Source organism: Gossypium hirsutum, chromosome D04, assembly GCF_007990345.1.
Source record: "Gossypium hirsutum isolate 1008001.06 chromosome D04, Gossypium_hirsutum_v2.1, whole genome shotgun sequence".
In the NCBI taxonomy this organism is placed as follows: Eukaryota; Viridiplantae; Streptophyta; class Magnoliopsida; order Malvales; family Malvaceae; genus Gossypium; species Gossypium hirsutum.
The window spans coordinates 721,727-745,038 of record NC_053440.1 but is presented as its reverse complement, the minus strand read 5'-3'; the positions used below and the strand labels follow the sequence as shown (position 1 = coordinate 745,038).

General features: G+C 30.9%; 2 protein-coding genes across 2 annotated transcripts; both read right to left on the bottom strand.

Annotated features, from left to right (window-relative positions):
• Nucleotides 1–398: 398 nt before the first annotated feature.
• On the bottom strand, nucleotides 399–4,537 carry LOC107937608 (MLO-like protein 12). Its single transcript, XM_016870525.2, has 15 exons — nucleotides 4,316–4,537; nucleotides 4,121–4,178; nucleotides 3,784–4,031; nucleotides 3,591–3,707; nucleotides 3,464–3,524; nucleotides 3,153–3,241; nucleotides 2,978–3,052; nucleotides 2,791–2,885; nucleotides 1,874–1,923; nucleotides 1,706–1,746; nucleotides 1,456–1,629; nucleotides 1,337–1,372; nucleotides 1,183–1,250; nucleotides 1,031–1,091; nucleotides 399–949 (listed from the first exon to the last, which is right to left on the bottom strand). The coding sequence occupies exons 1-15, from the start codon at nucleotides 4,439–4,441 to the stop codon at nucleotides 548–550; spliced, it is 1,701 nt and encodes a 566-aa protein (XP_016726014.1). The 5' UTR covers nucleotides 4,442–4,537; the 3' UTR covers nucleotides 399–547.
• A 9,544-nt stretch (nucleotides 4,538–14,081) lies between these two features.
• LOC107937606 (tetraspanin-6) lies at nucleotides 14,082–15,476 on the bottom strand. The gene is made up of 3 exons (XM_016870523.2): nucleotides 14,815–15,476; nucleotides 14,312–14,628; nucleotides 14,082–14,231 (listed from the first exon to the last, which is right to left on the bottom strand). Exons 1-3 carry the CDS (start codon nucleotides 15,304–15,306, stop codon nucleotides 14,192–14,194), a joined length of 849 nt encoding a protein of 282 aa, XP_016726012.1. The 5' UTR covers nucleotides 15,307–15,476; the 3' UTR covers nucleotides 14,082–14,191.
• Between the last annotated feature and the right edge of the window lie 7,836 nt (nucleotides 15,477–23,312).

The following is a 23,312-nucleotide window of genomic DNA, read 5'->3' as shown; positions in this document are numbered from 1 at the left end:
GATGTAAGGTAGGGACGGATGCATCCAGCATCCATAGAAGTAGTAGTGGTTTTCAATATTATACTTCCATACTGAAATCGAGTATGTGATGAGGCATAACATACCAAATGTGGAGCGAAATGGATCTGACAACATCCACGTCACTTGCTCTATTGCCATTCCTCTATGCATTTGAAGTAATGTCGATTCATTAATTAAATTTAAAATTTTAAAAAATCTTTGTTTTCATAAATTTTAATTTTATAAAAGGATACATCCTTCAAATTTTACTTGAACTTCGATTTAATATGCAATTTGATACATGAACTTTGATTTGATGCAATTATAGGCATGAAACTTTGATTGTGATTAAAATGTATAAATATAAAACGATGTTATATAAAAAATTATGTTAATAATTTGTGAGAATCGGATCAAACTAAAATTTTATGTAAAAAATTGCACAATATTAAATTCATATATAAAATTTCACAGTACATTGTGGATTCGACAAATCAGTTCGGATCATTTCTTCTGGAGCGAGAAAACCGACGAAGCAATATCAATTTCATGTTGGTGTTCGTATCGTCTGAGCCATCGCAACTCTTTGCAAAGAGTTGGATTCTTCAACTGTTGTATCAGCTTGAGCAATTTTCTTATGTGGTGATCTATCATCAACATCATCTTTGATTCCATGCTGTCTCGGGGAGTGGAGTACCAATCGATTGTTCTCAGTGATTGAAAGTCTGGGAGATGGCGGATAACTTTCAACGCTTCGTGGATAGTTATGAAGAAGATGAACTGGAGACATCTCATGAGTTGGAGTAGCGGGCCTGCTTGAAAGCGGCGTGGTGTTTTGAGAATGTGACTGTTTGTTTTGTTTAGTGTGTTTCTTCGCTTTTTTATGCCAGTTTCTCAGTGCAGTGGCGACCCTTTCGTTAAAGATCGTCGGTCTCATGTTGGATCCCATCTGTAGAAAAAATTTAAGTTAAATCTAATTTTTCTTTGATTTGCATTCAGTTTTCCTGCTTGATTCGAGCGATGTTATTACCTGAGTCACCAAAGCATAGAGAGGAAGAGTCACGTAGCTACAAATGAACTGTGTAATGACCCTGAAAATTTGCAGATTTATCAGCAACCTCATCACTTTCTCAAATCAATAATCTTAACCTAAAAAGATCACTTGAAATGTTTCAAACTCACCCCATTGAGATTCTAATGATGATATCTTCAAGATGCTCATGGTAGCAAGATCTTATGCTGAATTCATACTGGAAAAAAGATGAATTAATTAAGCAGTTGGGATATAATAAGCAGTTGGGATATAATAAAAAATTTACGAGTAGGGATTGCTTACCGTGCTCCACACGAAAAAGGCCAGTTGAAATGCATTCTGCAGAGGAAATCAAAAATCAACATATGATAGTTACAATGATGATGACGACGACGAGGACGACGAAGAAGAAGAATTATTACCGTAAATAGAACAAGGTGAATGAGAAAAAGAAGGAAGCGGGGACGACCGAACCAGAAGAGGTCATCGCCGGGTCGAACCAATGGTGCACCCTTCACTACACCTCCTCTATCTTGAATACTTACAGCAAGTTCCGTTATGATCACTTGTAGCTTGGTTCCTACCATTAGAACTATCTGCAAAATCTCCCAATTTCAGCTATATAATTCCATCCTAGTTCTTTCTCAATCACATATATGGCATTGTACTTACGATTAAAGGGACAAAGGGCAGCCACAAATAAGAGTACCATCCTGTTGATTAAGAGAAAATTGTTTTCTAGTCATCAATATGCATTTGAAGTAATTAAACCAATAACCCAGGCTTCATCTCCCATCTTAATTTTATTGGAAGACTTACCATGTGTATTGGAAGACTTACCATGTGTATAGGCAAGTAAGAAGAGGACAGCAATGAACCAAATAATTGGGCTGCAAACGCAATAAAATTGAAAAGAGTGAAGTGAGTTATATTTGGATATAAATATGGAGATATGATATTTTTAAGATTTGTTTAGTACATAATATATATTTAAAAAAAAAGACTCATATTTGCAATTAGTAGTAAAAAGAGAAATTATTTTATAGACCTTTTCCACCATATCATCTATGGCCTTGTAATTTTTTTACGTGAACCTCGAACCTAAAACACTGAACTCTAAACCTAAATCTTGAACCGCAGACCTCGAATTTCGAATAAGAAACCCAAACCCCAAACTCGAGGATTTGGGATTCGGTGTTCATGATTCGAGGTTCAAGATTTAGGATTTAGGGTTTAAAATTTAAGGTTCAAGATTCAGAGGTCAAGGTTATCTTGAACCTCGAACCCCGAACCTGAACATTGAACCTCAAACCAAAAACCCAAATCCAAAACTCGAGGGTTCAGGATTTGAGGTTCATGATTCAATGTTTGAGATTTAGGATTTAGGGTTCAAGGTTATCTTAAACCTCAAACCTTAAACTCTGAATCTTGAACCCTAAACCTCGAATCCCAAACCAAAAATCTAAACCTCGAACTCGAGGGTTCAATGTTTGAGGTTCATGATTTGAGGTTTGAGATTTACAATTTAGAATTCAATGTTCAAAGTTCAGGGTTCAAGATTCAGAGGTCAATGTTTAAGGTCGAAGTTTAAGGTTTAGAGTTCGGAGTTTAAGATTTCAGATAAAAAAATTATCAAAATTTTGTGTCAATGACATGAAAAAATTTACTAAAATATTATTAAATAATTAAAAATGGATCATAGATGACGTGATGGGAAAGGTCTATAAAATAATTTTTCGGGCTAAAAGTGTACAAACCTTATCCCAACCACTACTTTGAAATCCTGTTCTAATGATCTCTTGATGTACTTTTGAAAATCAAATTTGGTTTCATTTGCAGGTGCCAAATGTGCCTGCATTCGTATTATTGTACATTGAAGTTCGAATTAGCACCATATACTTGGAAACCATTTGCATAGTATCAACATTCCATGGCTGAGCTTACCATGATAAATCCATGTCTCAATGTCAAGTAATCAACTTTTGTTACTGATCCAAAAAATTGTCTAAAGAAACACATCTGATAATGAATAAACAGCTAAATTAGAATTCAGATACCATGATCAAACTTGAAAAACTCTGCTATTAAATTAAACTGGATTGATAAAAGGATTACTTACAATCCAAAGGGTTAAGGTTGAACGACTCCAACAGTTCAAATGTCTTCGTCCAAATGAAGTATCCCTTGCAAATCTGAATCTCTCAGGATCTGCATTCCAAAATTCTAACTTCATTCAACTAATAAAAAAATATGGGAAAGTTGTCAATTGAGTCTTAGCTCGATTAGCATCGGTATTATTATTAGTATACGAGGATGTGGGTTTGAGTGTGCTGACGCGCATGTTTGGAGAAAGAGCAGATATTGGGAAAGCTTAACAATTTTCCAAGTCAACTTAAATGTAAATTTCAATGTAAGGAAGAAAAAAAATACCATTGTAGTATTGATATTCAATTGTCTTTGTTTCATTTTCCCAGGATTTCCATTTCCTCATCTGCAGTCCAATTAATTATTAAAAAAATGTGTAAAAAATTGAAAATTTTCACGTGATAGATATTACCTTAGTTCTTCCCAAAGCATAGATGATGATGCAATAGAGAATATGACAAACTGCTAACATAAAGATGAATATATGGAGTTGATGGATACCATAAGCTGATACAAGTGCTATTTTACCCTGCAACCAAATATTTAGTTTCCAATAAGATTTGTGCATCCAATTTCTAAAACTGATTCCTAGAATATAAACTTGCCTTTTCTTGACATTTATCATATATAGAAGTTGCAAGACTGCGTCTTGGAATATAAGTGGTGTCATCGTCGTCATCATCATCAGAGAATTCAACAAGTTTTCTACCAGAAATTTGACCATATTTCTGAGCCTCAGCTTGTTGATCACATGGATGCCATGTGTTTGCTATGCTTCTTGGTATGCAAATATCAGATATGAGACTTTGAGTTACTGTTAGCAGCAATGATATAAATCCCATAAGCATAAGCTCTACACACACAGAAAAAATAAAGTTAATATTTTTCAGCTTTTTTTTAGTTTAAAATTGAAAAAAAAAACCATATAGAAATTGAAGTTACCTGCTTTAACCTTCTCAAGTGCTTCATAAAGAGCTGTTTTGTGTCTTTTCTTGAAGCACTGTAGTTAAAAACATATGATTCATGGAACCTAAGTTGGAATGGTAATAGTATCGGGTATGGTGTGTGTTGACAGACACAAGCTTCTATGAATGGAGTGTGAGTGGTAAAAGAAAAACATATAAAACATTAACCAACCTTCCCAAGCATATGAATGGCATGTTCAATGATGATAGAAATGACAAGCAAGACAAGACACACCACTGCAACAGCCCATGTCGGTGTCTCTTCCAATGAGCGTGCTTTATATGTCGCATCCGCCATGCTTTTGTTATCCAATTCTGTGTGTTTTTTTCGAGTAAAAAGCAAAGTGTTTGTAAGTAAGAAAGAAAAGATGACGAAACTGAGAGAAAATATAAGAGAAAGTTGAAGGAAAATATTAATAATGAAATGTAGGAGAAAAGGAGGAACTATTTATAGAGAGTGAGTGGAATACAAAGTCAATAAACTCCTTACCAAAAGTTATGACTTTGACTTTTCCCAATGAGAGATGTCTTGTTCTTGTGGTGACTCAATCACCACCACTTATCATAGCCACCTTCACTAATTAAGGGTCTTCTGCCAAAATAATACAAAAAAAATAAAAAATACTAAAATAATATAAATTTTTTTATTTACTAAAATAATACAAAAAAAACAGTTAAAAAAAAACATACCTGAAGAAGGGCCTGCCACAGGTGCCGCCAGCACCAATTGTTCGTATTTTGGCATTTTGTTCGTATTTTTTTCCGAAGTTTATTACTTCTAAAAAATATACTATTTTTTAATTTTTTATTTTACATTATTTTCGTACATTATATTTGAAATGTATTAATTTAGTGTCTTTTTTAAATAAATTAAAAAAATCCTTATTTCGGCCCTTTGTTCGTATTTTTTCCCTGATTTTATTACTTTCAATAAAAATATACTATTTTATAATTTTATTATTTTACATTATTTTAGTACATTATATTTGAAATGTATTCATTTAGTGTGTTTTTAAATAAATTTAAAAAAAACTCTTATTTCGGCCCTTTGTTCGTATTTTTTCCCTAGATTTTATTACTTTAAAAAAATATACTATTTTATAATTTTATTATTTCGCATTATTTTAGTACATTATGTTTGAAATGTATTCATTTAGTGTGCTTTTAAATAAATTTAAAAAAATCTTATTTCGGCCCTTTGTTCGTATTTTTTTCCCGAATTTTATTACTTTCAATAAAAAAACACTAAATTAATACATTTCAAACATAATGTACTAAAATAATGTAAAATAATAAAATTATAAAATAATATTTTTTTTAAAAGTAAGAAAATATGGGAAAAAAATACGAACATAGGGTGTTTTTTTTTAAATTTATTTAAAAAAGACAGTAAATTAATACATTTCAAACATAATGTACTAAAATAATGTAAAATAATAAAATTAGAAAATAGTATATTTTTTTAAAAGTAATTAACTCTGGGGAAAAAAATACGAACAAAGGGTCGAAATAAGGGTTTTTTTAATTTATTTAAAAAAAGTGTAAATTAATACATTTCAAACATGATGTACTAAAATAATGTAAAATGATAAAATACGAAAATAATATATTTTTATTGAAAGTAATAAAATTCGGGAAAAAAATACGAACAAATGGCCGAAATAAGAGTTTTTTTAAAATTTATTTAAAAACACACTAAATGAATACATTTCAAATATAATGTACTAAAATAATGTAAAATAATAAAATTATAAAATAGTATATTTTTAAAAGTAATAAAATTCAAGAAAAAAATACGAACAAATGGTCAAAATACGAACAATTGGTGCCGCCTCTACCACAGGCACCAAAGGTGCCGCCTGTGGCAGGCCCTTCTTCAGGTATGTTTTTTTTGAACTTTTTTTTTGTATTATTTTGGTAAATAAAAAAATGTTTATATTATTTTGATATTATTTTATTTTTTGTAATATTTTGGTAAAAGACCCACTAATTAACCAACAAAAAATACAAATTTTGGCCCGTGTTCGATCGAGTTGAGTGAAAAATTTTCGAGTTAATAGAGTCAATGATTAATTAAAATAAGTATTATTATTCGAAGGTATTTTAATTTTTTTACTTTAAAAATTAATAAAATATGCATATTATAGAATTTGAACCCACGCCAATTATATTAATAAAACTTTTAATTTACCATTTAGCTATAGCTTTTTTTTAAATATTTTTATACATTTTAATTTTATTATGCACACTATATTACTTTCATCAGTTGTATATTCATATTACTATTTAAGTTCTTGACTGAATTGATGCCACATTAATTGGGTTGCCAACTCGATTGGGAAGCTACGAGAAAGTCCTTCCATAATAAAAATAAATAATATTATTCAAAGGTATTTTAGTAGGATTTGAGCCCATGCCAAGTGCATTAATAAAATCTTTAGTTTATCATTAAACTTTTTTTATATTTTTATACATTTTAATTTTATCATGCACACGTTAGTGCCTTCATCATCTATCTATACTATTATTTAAGCTCTTGATTGAGTTGATATCACTCTCAACTGTGCCACCAACTCGGTTCTGAAGTTAAGGGAATGTCCTTCCATAATTAAAATAAGTAATATTATTTGGGAGTATTTTAGTCTTTTCACTTTAGAATAATAATAATAATATGCATAAAGTGGAATTTGAACTCACACCAAGTGCATTAATAAAAACTCTAATTTACCTTTCAACTAAAGCTTTTTCTTTTAATATATTTATATATTTTAATTTTATTATATACACTTTATGACCATCAATTGTATATCTATACTATTATTTAAGTTCCTGACTAAATCGGCGTCACCCTCAACCAGGTCACCAACTCGGTTAGGAAGTTACGGGAATGTCCTTCCATAATCAAAACAATTAATATTATTTTAGGGTATGTTAGTCTTTTACTTTAAAAAAACCAATAAAAATATGCATATGGTGAGATTTGAACCCATGCCAATTGCATTAGTAAAACTTTTAATTTACCATCTATAATATTATTTAAGTTCCTGATTGAGTCGGTGTCACCCTTAACCAGGTCACCAACTCAGTTAGGGAGTTACAAAAATGTATTTTCGTAATTAAAATAAGTAACATTAATCGAGGGTATTTTAGTCTTTTCATTTTAAAAAATCCAATAAAAATATGCATATGATGGGATTTAAACCCACGTCAATTGCATTAATAAAACTCTTAATATACCATTTAGCTAAAGCTTTTTTAAAAAATACTATTACACATCTTATTTTTATTATGCACATTTTATTACATTTATCAGTTGTATATATTAGTCATGTATTTAATTGAGTTGGCGTCACAAGTTAACTCGACACCGACTCAAGATTGAAAACAACACAATGATAAACAATTTAATTTAATTTTTTTTATTTTAATAATATACATATTTCATGTGTTATTATTAATTAGTTCCAAACTAATAGAGTTGTGTAACCCAAATTCCTGTTAAAGAAATAATACAGTGGTAAAACTAGGTGGTCTACATAGAACTACACTTTTCCTATTTGACTTTGATTAGAATAAGGTTTTTTAACTTTTAAATAGATATAGTCGCAACTCCTCTTATATCATTCGATTTTCAATACTAGTGAATTTTCTTCTCATCTGCCTATAGTTTTTTGCCCAAAAGGGTTTCCACGTAAAATCTGTGTGTTTTATTTTTCTTTCTTATTGCTTTGCGATCGTTCTATATTTTCATTATCGACGTTAGTTTTAACACAAACCATATGTTTCATTATTTATTGCATGTGATTTTTAAATAGATATTTACATTCTAAATTCGTGGTTTCCACACGTATACACATGTGATAGAATTTCTATTTTTAATTATTTTTTCTTTTATTAGATAGTATTGATTTGGTTATTAATGACAAAAACATATTTTTAATTTTAAAAAATAAAAGTATAATATGAGAAAATAAATTATTATTCTCAATGATGGATAAACTATGTTATTTTATATGTTTAGATTTTCCAACTATTTTAATTTAAAATTTTAATTTTATGTTTTTATTTTATTAAATATATTAATATTTTACTATTAGTTATTTCCTTTTTTTTATTTTCATTGCTATGTTATTTTCATTACTTAATCAACTTTATTATAATTTAAATCATTTCACATTTAATTTGTAAAAATATATAATATAGTAAATTGAAAAATAAATGTGTTAATACTGCATGTGAAACTAGTTATTTAAAAATAGATATTGTCACATTTGGTACCTGAACTTTCATAAATTTTTCAATGTGGTATTTGTATTTTGAAAATGTCCAATATGACACCTGAACTCTTAATATGTGTTTTGTTATGGTACTTGTACCTTTATAAAATGTTTAATGCGGTACCTGAATTATTAATATGTGCTTTATTATGGTATCTAATGTTAACACCGTTAATAAATTGTTAAACCAGCTAAAAAAGCAACATGATTTTTTTTCCAAATCATCAAGTCCACATGGACAATAGAACATTATCTGAAAAAATAAATAAAGTAAAAATTAAATTAAATTAAAAACAAAAAACTAAACATATGATTAATATAACGATTTAACCGTTATATTTTATGTTTTATTATATATCATACATGTTATATATGATGTAAACTAAAATTTTCTAACTATTTCTTTTATCTAAAAAATTTTAAACCATTCAATAAATATTAATATATATAGTATGTTAGATCAATATAATAGAAATATTGTATTGGTTCGAAATTTTATATACATGACGAGTATAATTATATTGATAAACTCATCGATTGGATCGTTAAAATATTAATTATACAAAAAAATACAAAAGTGTGTAAAACTATTTTAATTTTACATGAGTGTAAGTGAATCACTGTCTAAATATTATATATGTATCAGTAAATAATAAATAGATTATACTATACATATATCTATTAAAAGAGTTTGGGAATTTTAAGTCAGCACTCAAGTGAATAAAGTTTAACTTTATTTTTCGAATTTACCCCTAATGGTTGGAATCGGATCAGATAGACCGATTAGATTGAGAATTGATTGGTGCATCAATTTAGAGAAAAGAGAGTAAATCAATTGACCCACGAATTGGTATGGATTAGTTGAATCGGACTAAAAAAGCGCTTGTACAAGTTGTTGAATAAATTAAATCGACTTTTTTATTTTTATAAATTTTTAATAAAAATTGAATCAAAAAACGATAATCTAATCGATTTGATTAAAAAGGTTAAATTGTGCTATTAGTCCATGTACTTTGCAAAAGCTATGGATTTAGTTCTTATAATTTAATTTGATCAGTTTTAGTCCTTGTATTTTTTGAATTGGTCAAATTTAGTGTTTACAGTTTTCAAATTTTGAAATTTTAGTCCAGACCCAAACAATAGCTATTAAATTTGTTTGTTTAAATTCAAGTATTAGCCATGTAGTATATGTGCAATTGAAGATTTTGTTTATATTTTTCAATTGGATCATTCTAAATCGTGAATTTTAAAATTTCGGACTTGACACAAATGACAGTTGTTAACCTATTACATGAATTTTTAGTAAGTAAGATGTGAAAATAACAAGGTGACATGTCAATATTACGCATATGATAATATATTTGACGCATCAGCTTTTGGAAATAACAAAACAGAGTTTAATAAATTTAATAGTTATCATTTGATGAGGATTAAAATTTTAAAATATAAAATATATAGAGATTAAAAATAACCAAATTAAAATACAGGACCTAAATCTACAACTTTCACAAAGTAGAATGACTAATAACATAATTTCACAAAGAACATTGCCAAAAGCACGTTGCATTTTCTCTACTTTGCGGGTCTTTTATTGTGGCTTAATGAATGCCGTTTTTGCTAAGTCGTCCTTCTTGCTTGACCGCCGCGTAAGGACGCGTGATTCCACTGGCCGTGGTGGAATATTTCTATTTTTGGTTGACAATAATCACTTATAACGGTTTACACTAATTTTCTCCATTGTTTAGATTTGAAAATCGAGAGAGTTTAAGTAAAAATATAGGTTCTAAAAATGAGTTTAGACAGAAAAAGTAAGATTCAATTTCTAAATAAGTCGGACCTGACACGACCCGAATCACATGTCTATATTGATGAGAAATATTTATTTTAATGTTTTTCAAGTCGAGTCGGATTCGGGTTTAACATTTTTAATATTGAGCTAAATAAGTAAAATATTAATTATAAAAAAATTGAATTTTATAGTAATATTGGTGGAGGATTACAGCATTCCTTTGATTAGTTGAATAAAAGTTTTTGAGAGCGATTGATGTTTTGGGGCTCTTTTTTCTTTGGTGGATAGACTTCTTCGTTACGTGGAGCAGTTAAAGAATCGTTCTTAAAGCCATTGAAAAAGTATCATAAAACAAGGTCCTCATACATTCATTAATCTATCACTTTTCTTATATCCCGAGGAATTAAAATGATTTTTTTTCAAAGTTGAAGGACTAAAAATGTTATTATGCCAAATACATAAAATCTTCTTGGTTGACATTAGTCCCTGGACCATTCCCTGTCAAAGAAAACTTCTTAGGAATTTAAAAGTCTATTTTGTTTTTCTTTTTTTTTTTGGTTTAAAAAATTGAAATTGAGAAGTGTGAGAGGGACTTAAATTTTATGTGAATATGAGAAGTACCCACAATGGAAAACTCCTACCTATTGAGGATTAAATTGTGGTTAAGACTTAAGCCTACAAATTAACTTCAACTTTTCTTTAAAATTTCCAGAAAAATGTAGACTATGCCCAAGCAGCTCATATTGAAAATTGTATTTCCCTTTTACGCATTCTTGAATATAAATGCTCAAATGTAGACTTGTGGGAAGGTAGGGTCATTTGTCCCATCCATTTTGAATTACTGGTTAATTAATAAATATATTTTTATTTATATTTAATTATAAAAATATTAATATTAATAAAAAATAGATTTTTTCATAGAGAAGTGAGGTTTTTAGTTTTAATGGATGGGTCAATTTTAGTTACACTTGTCCATGGTCGGGTCGTATTTGTCCAAAAAGTGGGAAGATTTGGATTAAAGTTATAAGCCTGAAAAATGAGTTTGCGTAAAAAAAATAAGGCTCATCTTCGGGCATCGAGTAAAGCTTTTTTGGATCGAATTCGCAAAAATAAAAAAAGTTGTTGGTTTTTTTATATATATTTTCTTGTTGTTTTCTCATTATTTTGCTACTATTTTGTTGTTATCGTATAACTCTAGTTTTATTGTTAATTTTGTTACTATTTTAGAGATATTTACTTGTTAAGTTGCACCTATCTTAGTGTTATTTAAGTATCATATATTTTTAAAAAATTTATTCTCAAGTTGTTGGGAAACATTTATTTTAATATTTTTAGTATTTTTGATGTATTATATTTTTTAAAATAAATTATATAAAAAAATTATATAGACAGGCTGGGCCGGGCACATGCCTAGCAAACGGGCCTAAGATTTTGGTTAGGCCCGGCTCGCTCCTACCCATGGACATCTCTAATTTTAGCTTTGTACTTTTCAAATTTTGAAAATTTAATCCTGACCCAAAAAGTAGCAGTTATTAAATCTGTTCGGTTCAATTCAATTCAGGGGTGAAGCTTGGGGGGGCTAGCAAGGGCCTCAACCCCCCTAATGACAATGTTGTTTAACATTTTTTAATTGGCACATTCTCATCTTGTATACTAGCTAGAGGTGATCATGGGTCGGGTCGGGCTAGGTTCAGGCTAGGCCCAAACAAAGTTTTAGGCCAGTTTTCTAGGCTCGGGCCTGGCCTAACCCGAATTATGGGCCTGAAACTTTGTCCAAGCCCTGCCCGAAAGAAAATTGCTAAGCCCGAACCTGGCCCGAGTCTGGGGCCCGACCTGACTCATATTAAATATATATATTTAATATATATAAAATATATATTTGATTAAAAATAAAATATATATATTTAATATATAATTCAGGCCAGGCTCAGGCCAAAAAAGCTTTACCCGAGTCCCGGCTCATTTTTTAAACGGGCCTCTTTTTTTGTCCAAACCCATATTTCGAGCCTATATTTTTACTCGAACCTTTCTATTTTTAGGGCGAGTCGTTGGGCCGGGCCGGATAGCCCAACCCATGATTACATCTAGTACTAGCTTTTCAAATGTTGTAGTTGGTAATACTAAGTAAACAAATATGTTAAATTGTTCCCATACCAACCAATGGAGATTGTGAACCATTTGAGTAAAATAACCGTATACCAATGGTTCCTTTGAGATATATAAAAATAGGCCTAATTCTATTCCAACATCTACATGCCGGAGAAGAGTTTAATCTTACTAACAAACTTACAACAAATGTTATATCAAGTCGCATGTTGTTTGCAATATACATTATTGCCCTTATGACATTAAGATATGATACTTTAGAACCAAGAAACTATTCACCATTTTCACAAAGACGAAATGAGTCTTTATTCACATCTAGTAATCTTACAACTATTGGAGCACTTAATGAATATGCTTTATCCATGTAGAATTTCTTTAATATTTTTCTACATAAGACGACTGATGGATATGAATATCATATTTTAAATGCTCAATCTGCAACTCAAGAAAAGACTTTATTTTTTCAAGATCTTTCATCTCAAATTCGTTGGTTAAGCTCAGAATATATATAATTAAGTTCAAATATATTAATTTATATTTCTTTTAGTTAAATTCAAATAATTCCCATCTAATTTCAGACCCCTTAAATATATATATACAATATTGTTGCCCACAACGACTTTTCAAATTGATAATGGTTGAGTCATATATAGGGTGGTTCCTTCGAGGACCATTTCTAATTTATCAAGGTTTGTTTTATCAGATCACACCCTTCTTTTATTTCTCTTTTCCTCCCTAATTTTCTTATTTTTTTCAATTTGATATTGCTAATCTATTTCCCTTTAAATGTGAAATTAACAATATATATATGTACATATAAGTGTGTGGCCATTCTGTATGCTCACCTACCACGCAATTTTGCTAAATTCTTCACACGTTTACCAAACAAATAGAAGCATTATCAAGGAGTTGAAAATGAAGATTTTAAAGTGAAGTTGTATACAAGATTTATAAAATTATTTAATTTAATTTTAATTTTAAATATATTTCAAATTTTCGGAAACTTTACGGGCTAGATTCAGATTAGACTTGTCCATAGGCCGAGTCACTTGGCCTGAAGGCCCGCTCGAAAACTGGAAGGGTTTAGGTAAAAATATAGGCTCAAGAAATGGGCTTGGGAAAAAAGACCCATTTAGAAAACGAGCTGAGCCTCGAAGAAAGTTTTTTTGGCCTGAGCCTGGCCCGAATTTATAAAAAAAATTGATATTTTGCTGTTGTTTTCTCATTGTTTTGCTACTATTTCACTATTATGATGCTACTATTTTGTTGTTATTGTTTGAATATTATATAATGCTTGTTTTATCGTTAATTTTGCTACTATTTTAAAGGCATTTGTTTTGCACCTATCTTAGTGTTAGTTAAGTACAAATATATTTTTTTAATTTGTTGGAAAATATTTATTTTAATGTTTTTAGTGTATTCGATGTATTATGTTTTAAAATTTTTTATATAAAAATAGAATTAATAATTAAAATGACCGGATCGGGCCGTGCTCAGATTTTAACATTTTTATCCAAGTCGAGCTTAAGCAAAAATTTAGGTCTATTTTTTAAGTCAAACCTATCAACCGGGCGTAAAATTTTGTTAGGATCGGCCTAAATCCGACCCAGCCCATGAACAACTCTAATCATAAATGCAAATATTTTGCATGAAGGATGCTGTGTGATATTCAAGAAGAATCAAGTGCATAGTTAATACACTGTCGTTTCCGAAAAGAAAAGAAAAAAAGTAAAATTGAAGAACTTTTTTTTCAGCAAAGAAAGAAAGAAAAAAAGCTGCAATTTCATACATAGAAAAACGAGTGCATTGTCCCATCTTTACATGACAATTAGAACATTGTCCAACAAAGTTTTATGGAAGATGTTTTAAAAAAAAGCTAATAAAGCTGCTCCTTTTTGTCATGCCACCATCTCCACCTGCCAAAATATAAAGTAGAGTAATTAAAATTTACCACTGGTTATATAGAAATAAACAGATATGTGTGTGAATGGCATACCAATAGTAATCCCATCTTGGTCTAACTTTGGACATCCTGTTTTGGCCATATGGGTAATCAGTTTCAGCCCTTTTAGTGTTTTGGAAAGCACAGCAACCAATTGAATAAATCCCAATCAAAAGCAAGAGCATGACAATGTTGAGCACTGAGAGTTTATGCCAATCCCTTCTCACCGATTCAAGCACTCCTGCTTTGCATGAATCACACTCATAACATAGCACTGTTGGGGCATTGTTCCACCTATAGCAGTCTGGATTTTGGGCTACCATTGTCATCATCTCGTAATTGCATGATGTTGGTGGTTTACAGCAACCCGACTGCATGCCCATCATAATCAATAAATACTATCGTTCTTAATGACAAATGAAAGCTTTTTCTATGGAGTTTCAAGAGTTAAAAAATCTTTGTAAAACCCCAAGGAGAGGGGAAAGAACAAGCCCCCTAGAAAGAGAGAGAAATCCATGGGATAATACTTGGTACACTAATTATATGAATTGACATACCTGGATTGGAGTCATATCATTGTTAAGATAATCAAGAGGAGTCCAAAGGGCAATTTTCCCACAAGTCTTGGAATTCAACAAACAACTTCTAATAGTATTCCAATACTGAGGATCTTTAACCCTATTCCTCAACCATGGTGAGTAATCTTCCAATCTATATTCCCTATAAACCCTACCAGCGATTTCATGCCCACCACCTTGGCTTGTCACCGCAAATCCAAATATAGTTAACCCCATCAAAGCTGCAATAATAAGCATCATGACAAGCAAGTAAACCCAAAGTGCCCAAACCACATGGAAGCAAGCTCCAATGAAACCTGCCAATGATATAATCAGTATCACAAACCCTAATATCAGCAATGGCGTTTGCAAGAAACTTTCACAAGTGGTGCTACTCTTCGCCATCCATAGCCCTGCTCCGATGATCGGTATCGATGCTAGCAGTGTGAAAAGGTTCAAGAACCCTATCACTGTGTTGCTAAACCTATACATGTTCTTTATAATATCCCACTGGATTTTTGTTCTGGGAGGGGAGGGTTTTGCACTACTTGAAATGCTCTACTTATTGGGTATGAATCCTTATCTTTTCTTGTTACGTGGTGTCTTCTTCTACTTTTTCTTTTCTTTGGTGTTGATTGGTGAGTTCCATTGCTTTTCCTTTATCTTCTTTTCTTTTTATATTTTCAAGTTGCTAAAATTAAAGCTTTCATGAATTCAAAATGTTTATCCCCTTTGTTGGTTTGATCACAAACTTTATTTATTTTGATTTGATGTATGCTTCTTAGTGGCTAAGGAACTTTAGTTTAGCTTTAAAGTACTTTTCTAGGGAATGCTCTCTCACTATACTCAAAACGGTATCTATATTTGGGTCCCCAAAACCATAATGGTTGGGAAAATTTTTGAAGATGAATTTGGATTTAAAAGTGGTGTAAGTTAAAAAGGAGAAAGTACCTAGTAGGTCCCTCTTTCTAGAGATTTGTTCGAATTAGTTCCTACATTATTAAATGGATAATTCGATATTTGTTCTATTAAAAATAATCAAATAAGATTGAATTTTAATAGAGTTAGCATTTTTTTATAAAAATTATTGTTTACTACTTAACATAATTAATCATTTTAAAGATTTTATGAGTTTGCAAATGAAAAGAAAAAAATCAACATCGTTTTTCTTAATGGTAGATATTAAATCAGTTAAAATTTAGGGTGAGTTTGGATGGGCGATGCGTTTACTTGCGGTTAGTGTAAAAACAGGGGTGGCGGTGAGATTAGATACTGTAGCGATACTATAGCGTGAGACAAAAAGTAAGCTAAACGCACCGCACCAAACCCAATCGTCCATCCAAACCCACCCTTAATCTTTTTTTATTCTTTTTAGGGCAAACTATTGTAGAGGTCACCCAACAATGAAAAGTTACAAGATGATCATCCAACTAATTAATTTTGTCCTTTTTGGTCACCAATTGGCTAACATAAAAATGGAAACACCCAAAAACCCAAGATAATTGGGTGATCAAAACAGACAAAAATAAAAGTTGAGTGACCATTTTGTAACTTTTCACAGTTAGGTGACTATTAATGTAGTTTGTCCTTCTTTTTACTAGCATAAAATCAAATCAATCCATTTAATAGTAACAGAACTCGGTCCGTACTTCCATAAATTAAATGATCAAACATATATATAAACGTAACATTTATAGTTATTTATTAAATTCACGTCCTCTTACGCTAATAATAATACCGATGCGAACCGAATTAAAACTCAATCTACAAAACAACTTAATATGCCAACATGATGGAGTGCCAAGATATTGGAATAGACTTGAAGTTGGAATCATAATAAGATAAGGTAAAAATGAGAAGCTCATATTTATTGTCTTATAAGTCAAAAAAGTTTCAATTCTTGCAATCAATCAATACATTGTTTCCTTTGGAATCTGATCAACAACTCGATCGCCTTGTCTCATCTTCAGAAAATTTAAAGCATAGATTCTGAAAATCCCATCTTTTCATTATATATATATGTATGTATAGGGTTGGGTATGAGATTCCAAAGGCATCGCCAAATTCCAATTGGGAGATAACAACAGAAGTGGTCTCTAAGCCGAAAGCATCAATTCACAATGCAATGCTCAACCCAAGCAAAGAATAAAATGTTAATTTATGAAAATTATATGTAAAATTAGGTTAAACTTTAAAGTGTTTAAAAATTTGTATTCTTCTCGAAAGTGTATTTTTGGTCATGTATATTTTTCAATTTTGGACCTACCCACCTCGAATAAGTTTTAAATAATAAAGAAATATTTATATTTTATTATTATTTTTAACAATTTCATCATACGTTATGCTTAAAACTACCCATAGCCCCTCCCAACCCATAAATAGGAGGGTAATGCACTTCAGCACCTCAAACCCACGTCCTCCTGTATTGGCAAAGCAATAAGAAAAGAAGAAAAATAAGAACACATCGATTTGACGTGAAAATCTTTTTGGAAAAAATTTACTAATGTTGGAAAACGAATAATACAAGAAAAGTTTTAACTACATCTATTTAAGGGTTGAAAAACCCTATTCTAATCAAAATCAAATAGAAGAAGAATAATTCTATTCTGATTCAACTTGTGTTGTATGGTTTGTACCGCCCGGTCGCAGCCCTAGACCAATTTTGTGCTTAATGGGGTCTGTGGCGGAGTACGACCCACTGTATTTGTTTTTTCAACAAGTGATGAAATCCGGGTCACATAATCCCTAACCATATTTACAATTTATTTCTTTTATATAATAGAATAGGTTTATAACTCGAAATTTACCCGATTCAAACCTAAACATAAAATTTATTGAAGAATCACATTACAATACGAACTCCAGAAGAGACCCATTGTTTCTTCATTCCAAAGCAAAGATCAAAACCCAGAATACTGTAAAGAATATAAAATGGATGCCTCTCCTTTTATCTTCTCCAATATTCTTTTATTTAGTGCCTACTTTTGATTCTCTTACGGCTCCACTAGATAATTTAATTTCTTAAATTGAAAAAAAAAAGAAGAAAGAAAAGATTCCACCAAAGTTTCCTATTATTCCATTTTCTACTTTTTTTTATCACAATGATAGAACAATAATTACCAAAAAACTAATCACTACTTAAATCATTATTCTTTTTCTCATTGCTCACAACTGCTGATGTTTATTGACTGCTTCCTAGAGATTCAAATACAATAATTTGATTGCTTAAATGGCTACATTTTATTATGCACCCAATAAATAAAAAATGAATTTGATACCAAAATTTGTTTAATTGTTTAAAGGTTTAAATGTTAAAATTTTTCTCATAAAATAATTAAAAAATTTTATTAAAATAGTTTAGGGTTGATGAGGATTAGATTGTAAAAGATGAAAATCTTGAGGGTTGATAATGAATAAAGGTTGTAGAAGGTCTTTGTATTATATTTATTAAGTCGGATTTAAATTCGATTGAGTAAATTGTGAGGAACGGGTGTTTCATATATTAGGGTATATAGGGACTAAATCAAATAAAATGCATTCATATAATTTATATGTTGAATTGTGCTTAAAATGTGTGATTAATGAATTTTCCGTATTCAAATTTAATTTCGTAGCTAAAGACGATGAGGATCATCCTAGGACAAAAGGAAATCTAAAGTTGTCGATGAATAGATATTCTGGTGTTTCCTCTCACAACTCGAGCTCATTAAATAATTAAATATATAAATTTTTTATCCGATATGTGTTTGGGAATGGTTAACTATCACTATACTAAAACAGGTTTTTAGCGGCGCTTTTTTAGGCCTTTAGCTGTGCTTTTTAGCGCCACAAAAGGTTTTTGCGGCGCTTCCTCAAGTGCCGCAAAAAATGCCGCTAACGACAACGTTGCTAACGTTTGCAGCGTTTACAAAAAAAACGCAGCTAAAGATCATGTTCTTTAGCGGCATTTTTCTTCAAGTGCCGCTAAAGAACGCCGCTATAGAATATGATTTTTAGCGGCGCTTTTGTGAAAAACGCCACTAATTTGGGATTTTTGTAAAATAAAATTTTCATTTTTTCAGCCCTTCTGTAGCAACAAATCAAAAGCAACCAGATCTAAACCAGCCAAAAGCAATAAATTTATATAATATTTAAAATTAAACGAATAATATATAATAAATATCAATAAATAAAATAAAATTCATATTATTCTTACAAAAATGTTAAAATTTAAAATGATAATTAAAAGTCAAAATTGAAGTATATTTACACGATAGTCTAAGACGACGGCTGTTGCGACTGCAGAAACATCTTCATCATATTCTGAAGCTGCTGCTGGAGCTCATCATACTTTCTACGCTGCTCTTCTTCTTTCGTTGCTGCCTCCGCTTTAAGTTGTGTAATTTGCTCAGCTGTTGTCGCTTGCATCTGAGCCATCTGGTTTCTTAACCTCTGAACTTCAGCTTGAGCCCGACTCCCCGAAGGCATGTATTGTTGCGAGCTGAATCCAAAATATTGGGATGGGTTAACAAAAGATCCTTGAAATCGAACCCGGCCATACCTTTTAGGACCCAAAACTTCAGTGATAATCCGGTTATCAATGTCGTCAATATGAACAGAACTATCACTGGAAGCAATCATTTCGTACTCAGAAATGCCGCTAAATCCTCGAAAGCTCGGGAAACGGCGTCGTTGGGCTTAGGTTTTTTGCGGCGGTTTCTCAAAAAATCCGCTAATACTTATTTGCAGCGGCGTTTTCAGTAAAGCGCTGCTAATGATCGATCTGTAGCGGCATTTTTCATCTAAACGCCACTAAAAACGCCGCTAAAAGCATGTTTTGGTGTAGTGTATCAATAAGAATGTGTTCGACAAGTATGTATACACTTGATTGAGTGATTTGTGATCAATTGATTGAATGAATGTGCATATTTATGCTTGATGATATTATACGATTAATAATGATGATACTTTCCCTATTAACATTGTCAAATAGAGTCACGAGTGTAGTTGGTGTAATGGCCTGATTTTCAGTGGTACCAAAAAATGAGATTTTTGAACCTCATTTCTATAAATCGAGTCCATAAATATTAAATAGGAATATTTACGAAGTTAATATAGAAATATATTAAAGAAAGACCTAATAATTTTGTCGATTAAATAGTTAACTAAAGCTCAGAGACTAAATTGTAAAAGTCCAGTTGCTATTAAATTTTAATTAACAAAAGACTTGGAGACCTAAATGAAAATTAACCAAAGGTCCCAAATGATAATTAAACCATGAATTTGATATAGTTAGTGGATGATGATGACACTACTTATTAAGTATAATTAATAGTTAAATTATGTTAATAAATCATGATTAAGTTAATTACTTTAGATTAATTAAGGATTAATGCATGTATAAAAGGGGAAGTTGGGGGAGAATACATCATCTTCTTTCCCCCTTCACCGTCCACCATAGCCAAGGTTTGATAAACTTCAAAAATCTTCATTTAACTTTCGACTATCAATTAGGTGTGAAATTCAAGTCCTTTTCTTGCAACTTTTTTTTATAAATTTGTGATCATTGGAGCTGGATTTAGCTAGCACATGTACCAATTTGATTAATTGTTGAAATTTTAGGGAGTTTTCATTGTTGATAATTTGATGAATTAGGAATGAAATTGATAGATATTGAGCTTAGATTATGAAAAAGGACTATATTGTAAAGTTAATCTAGCTTGTTTGTTAACTTTGTTACATTAGGGAGTAAATTGAATAAATATAAAACCTATCATGAAATTTTGTTAGAAATAGAAAGTATAAGGTCCCCAATAAGAATATGTTAAAGCATATTTTAATTCGAAACTAGGAATTGAAAGTTATGTTTATCCCGAGTTTAATGACTAAATTGAATAAAATGTAAAATATGTGAGAAATTAAAAATGGATTTATTTAGGATCATGCATCTCATGACAATTTGTGATGATATTCGGTATTGATTGGTATATATACTATTTTTATAGATCAAGAATTGGATCAAAATGGAGCTAATAGGGGAAAAACTAAACTTGTGGATTAGTCCCTGAAGAATCCACTCGTTTTGTGTTTTGAATATGTAAGATTATATGGAACTTACTATCTTATCTTGTGTTATATATATGTTTGAGTATAATTTGAAATACTAATGAATTTGGCATACATGACTAGTAATGGATTGAAATGAAATGATTTGTGATAATTGACTATTATGAGTCAGTACATGTTATAAATGTGAAAACTTGAATGATTATTGGGTATGGAAATGTAAATATGATCAATTATAGGGTGAGATATGTAAATATGGATAATTACAGGGTATAACATGTGAAAATGATTGTTTATAGGGAGTGGTAATTCATATATGTATAATTGATGCCCATGTGAACTAAGTAAAAGATTAAGATACGATTGACATGCCAATAGGGTCATATGCGCACTTGTACGAGATATGTGATTGTATGGAGATTGTTGCAGGTTATATCGGGACCCAACATCTGTTGTGGATTATCGAGTATTATATGTCTCTATGGAGACTTTGGTGTGGTGGAAGAATGTATTTGAATATGTTTATACATTTGATGCCTATGAGCTTTACACTTCAATGCCTTGGTGTGGTGTAGTTTAAGCTCTTACGAGCTATCTGGTGTAATGTAGTTCACTCGTGTATCCAAGTCCATTTTACTATAGGGTTCCATCGGGGTGAACCATTATAATTGAAATTGGAAACTTGAAAATGTAATGAAATGAATTCGATAAACCAATTTGATATGACATTGAAATGAATTATGCAAAATTGGTATAATCTTATGGATTAACGATAGAATATGACATTGATATGAGTTCTGTGAAAGTGGTATAAATTGGTTATGTTTTGAGTTTTGCTTATAATGTTTAATGTGTATGAATACTTATGCTCACCTTGTTGTTATTTTAAGTGTCATGTCCTAGCCAAATTTATGCCAAAAGTATGATAGCTAACATGCTTACATATGAACAAGGTAAGCATTATATTTTTAATTTGAACTTATTAAGCATTTATATGCTTACTCTAGTTGTCTTTCCTACTTATAGACTTTTAACTAGTGGCGACGCCAGAGGTGCTGGCAAGGGTTCTAACCCCCCCTAAAATGGAAAATATTCCATTTAGGCCCCTTTTATAGTTTATAAAATTTTAAATTAGTAATTGTAAAATTTTACTTTGGCCCCCCAAAAATGATAAAATTTTTATTTAATCCTTTAAAAATTATAAAGATATAGGCTATTGAAATGGTGAAATTGTATTTTTACTATTGTAAAAATATACAATTTAATTTTTCCCCTAAAAATTTTCTAACTTTGCCCCTGTTATCAACTTGCAGAACTCACTGAGTTGGTTCAGTGTGAAGCACACACGATCATCGAGACAGTAGAACTATGCTCATTTTGAGTCTTAAAATTGCAGCATGTATATAAAGTCCTTGGTTATGTAAATGGTCACTTGCTTGATGTGGATGCCATGGTACAATTTGTGGCTAATATTAAACTTGCATGATAAGCTTGGTATATAACTTATTTGATGCATGGTTTTGGGTCATGTTTGATTGCATTAGATGTGATGATTTTAAGCTTGCATAAGTTAGATATATTAAGGGTTGCATAGCGAGGTAAAGACAACACATCAAGTTCCTTCGGGATTGTTGCAACCTGTAATGATTCCTGAATGGAAGTGGGAGCGAGTCATTATGGATTTTGTATAAGTAATTCAATTATTTCCAAAAAAGAGAGATTCAATTTGGGTGATAGTTGACAAATTGATGAAGTCCGCTCATTTTATTCCAGTGAGAGTTGATTATCTCCGAAATTGTGAGATTGCATGGAGTGCCATTGTCCATCATTTTACATTGGGATCCAAGATTTACCTCCAGATTTTGGGTTAAATTGCACGAAGTTCTAGGCACTAGATTGAATTTTAGTATAACATTTCGCCCCTAGATATGTTGCGATGCTGTGTGATTGAATTTGAAGGAAACTCAGGAAAATTCCTATCTTTGGTTGAATTTTCATACAATAAAAGTTATAAATCAAGCATCAAAATGACACCTTAGAAAGCCTTGTACGGTTGTAAATGTCGAACTCCTCTATGTTGAACGGAGTTGAGTGATAAAAAGTTGACATGAAATGATTTGCTAAGAGAAACTAAAGATAAAGTTGGGGTTATTCGAGATTTCCCATAGGTTGCTTCTGATAGGCAAAAGTCTTATGCTAATTTGAAAATAAAACACATTGAGTTTGAAGTTGACGATAAAGTCTTTTTAAAAGTCTCACCTTGGAAGAAAGGCTTGCGATTCAACAAAAAAGTGAAACTCGGTTTGAGGTTTATTGGACCTTATAAAGTTCTCGAAAGGGTTCGACTTGTAGCATACTGATTAGCTCTACCTCCAAAATAAGATAAAATCCACAATGCTTTTCATGTGTCGACGCTGAAAAGATATAGGTTCAATCCTTCCCACATCTTAACT

Excerpts from the sequence above, each read along its gene's own strand:
- LOC107937608 (XM_016870525.2), bottom strand. The coding sequence starts at position 4,441 with ATGGCGGATGCGACATATAAAGCACGCTCATTGGAAGAGACACCGACA. Across the intron at positions 3,708-3,783 it reads ATGATAAATGTCAAGAAAAG|GGTAAAATAGCACTTGTATC; the intron begins GCAAGTTTATAT and ends ATTTGGTTGCAG. Across the intron at positions 3,525-3,590 it reads ATGCTTTGGGAAGAACTAAG|ATGAGGAAATGGAAATCCTG; the intron begins GTAATATCTATC and ends ATTGGACTGCAG.
- LOC107937606 (XM_016870523.2), bottom strand. The coding sequence starts at position 15,306 with ATGTATAGGTTTAGCAACACAGTGATAGGGTTCTTGAACCTTTTCACA. Across the intron at positions 14,629-14,814 it reads ATGATATGACTCCAATCCAG|TCGGGTTGCTGTAAACCACC; the intron begins GTATGTCAATTC and ends ATGGGCATGCAG. Across the intron at positions 14,232-14,311 it reads CCAAGATGGGATTACTATTG|GTGGAGATGGTGGCATGACA; the intron begins GTATGCCATTCA and ends ATATTTTGGCAG.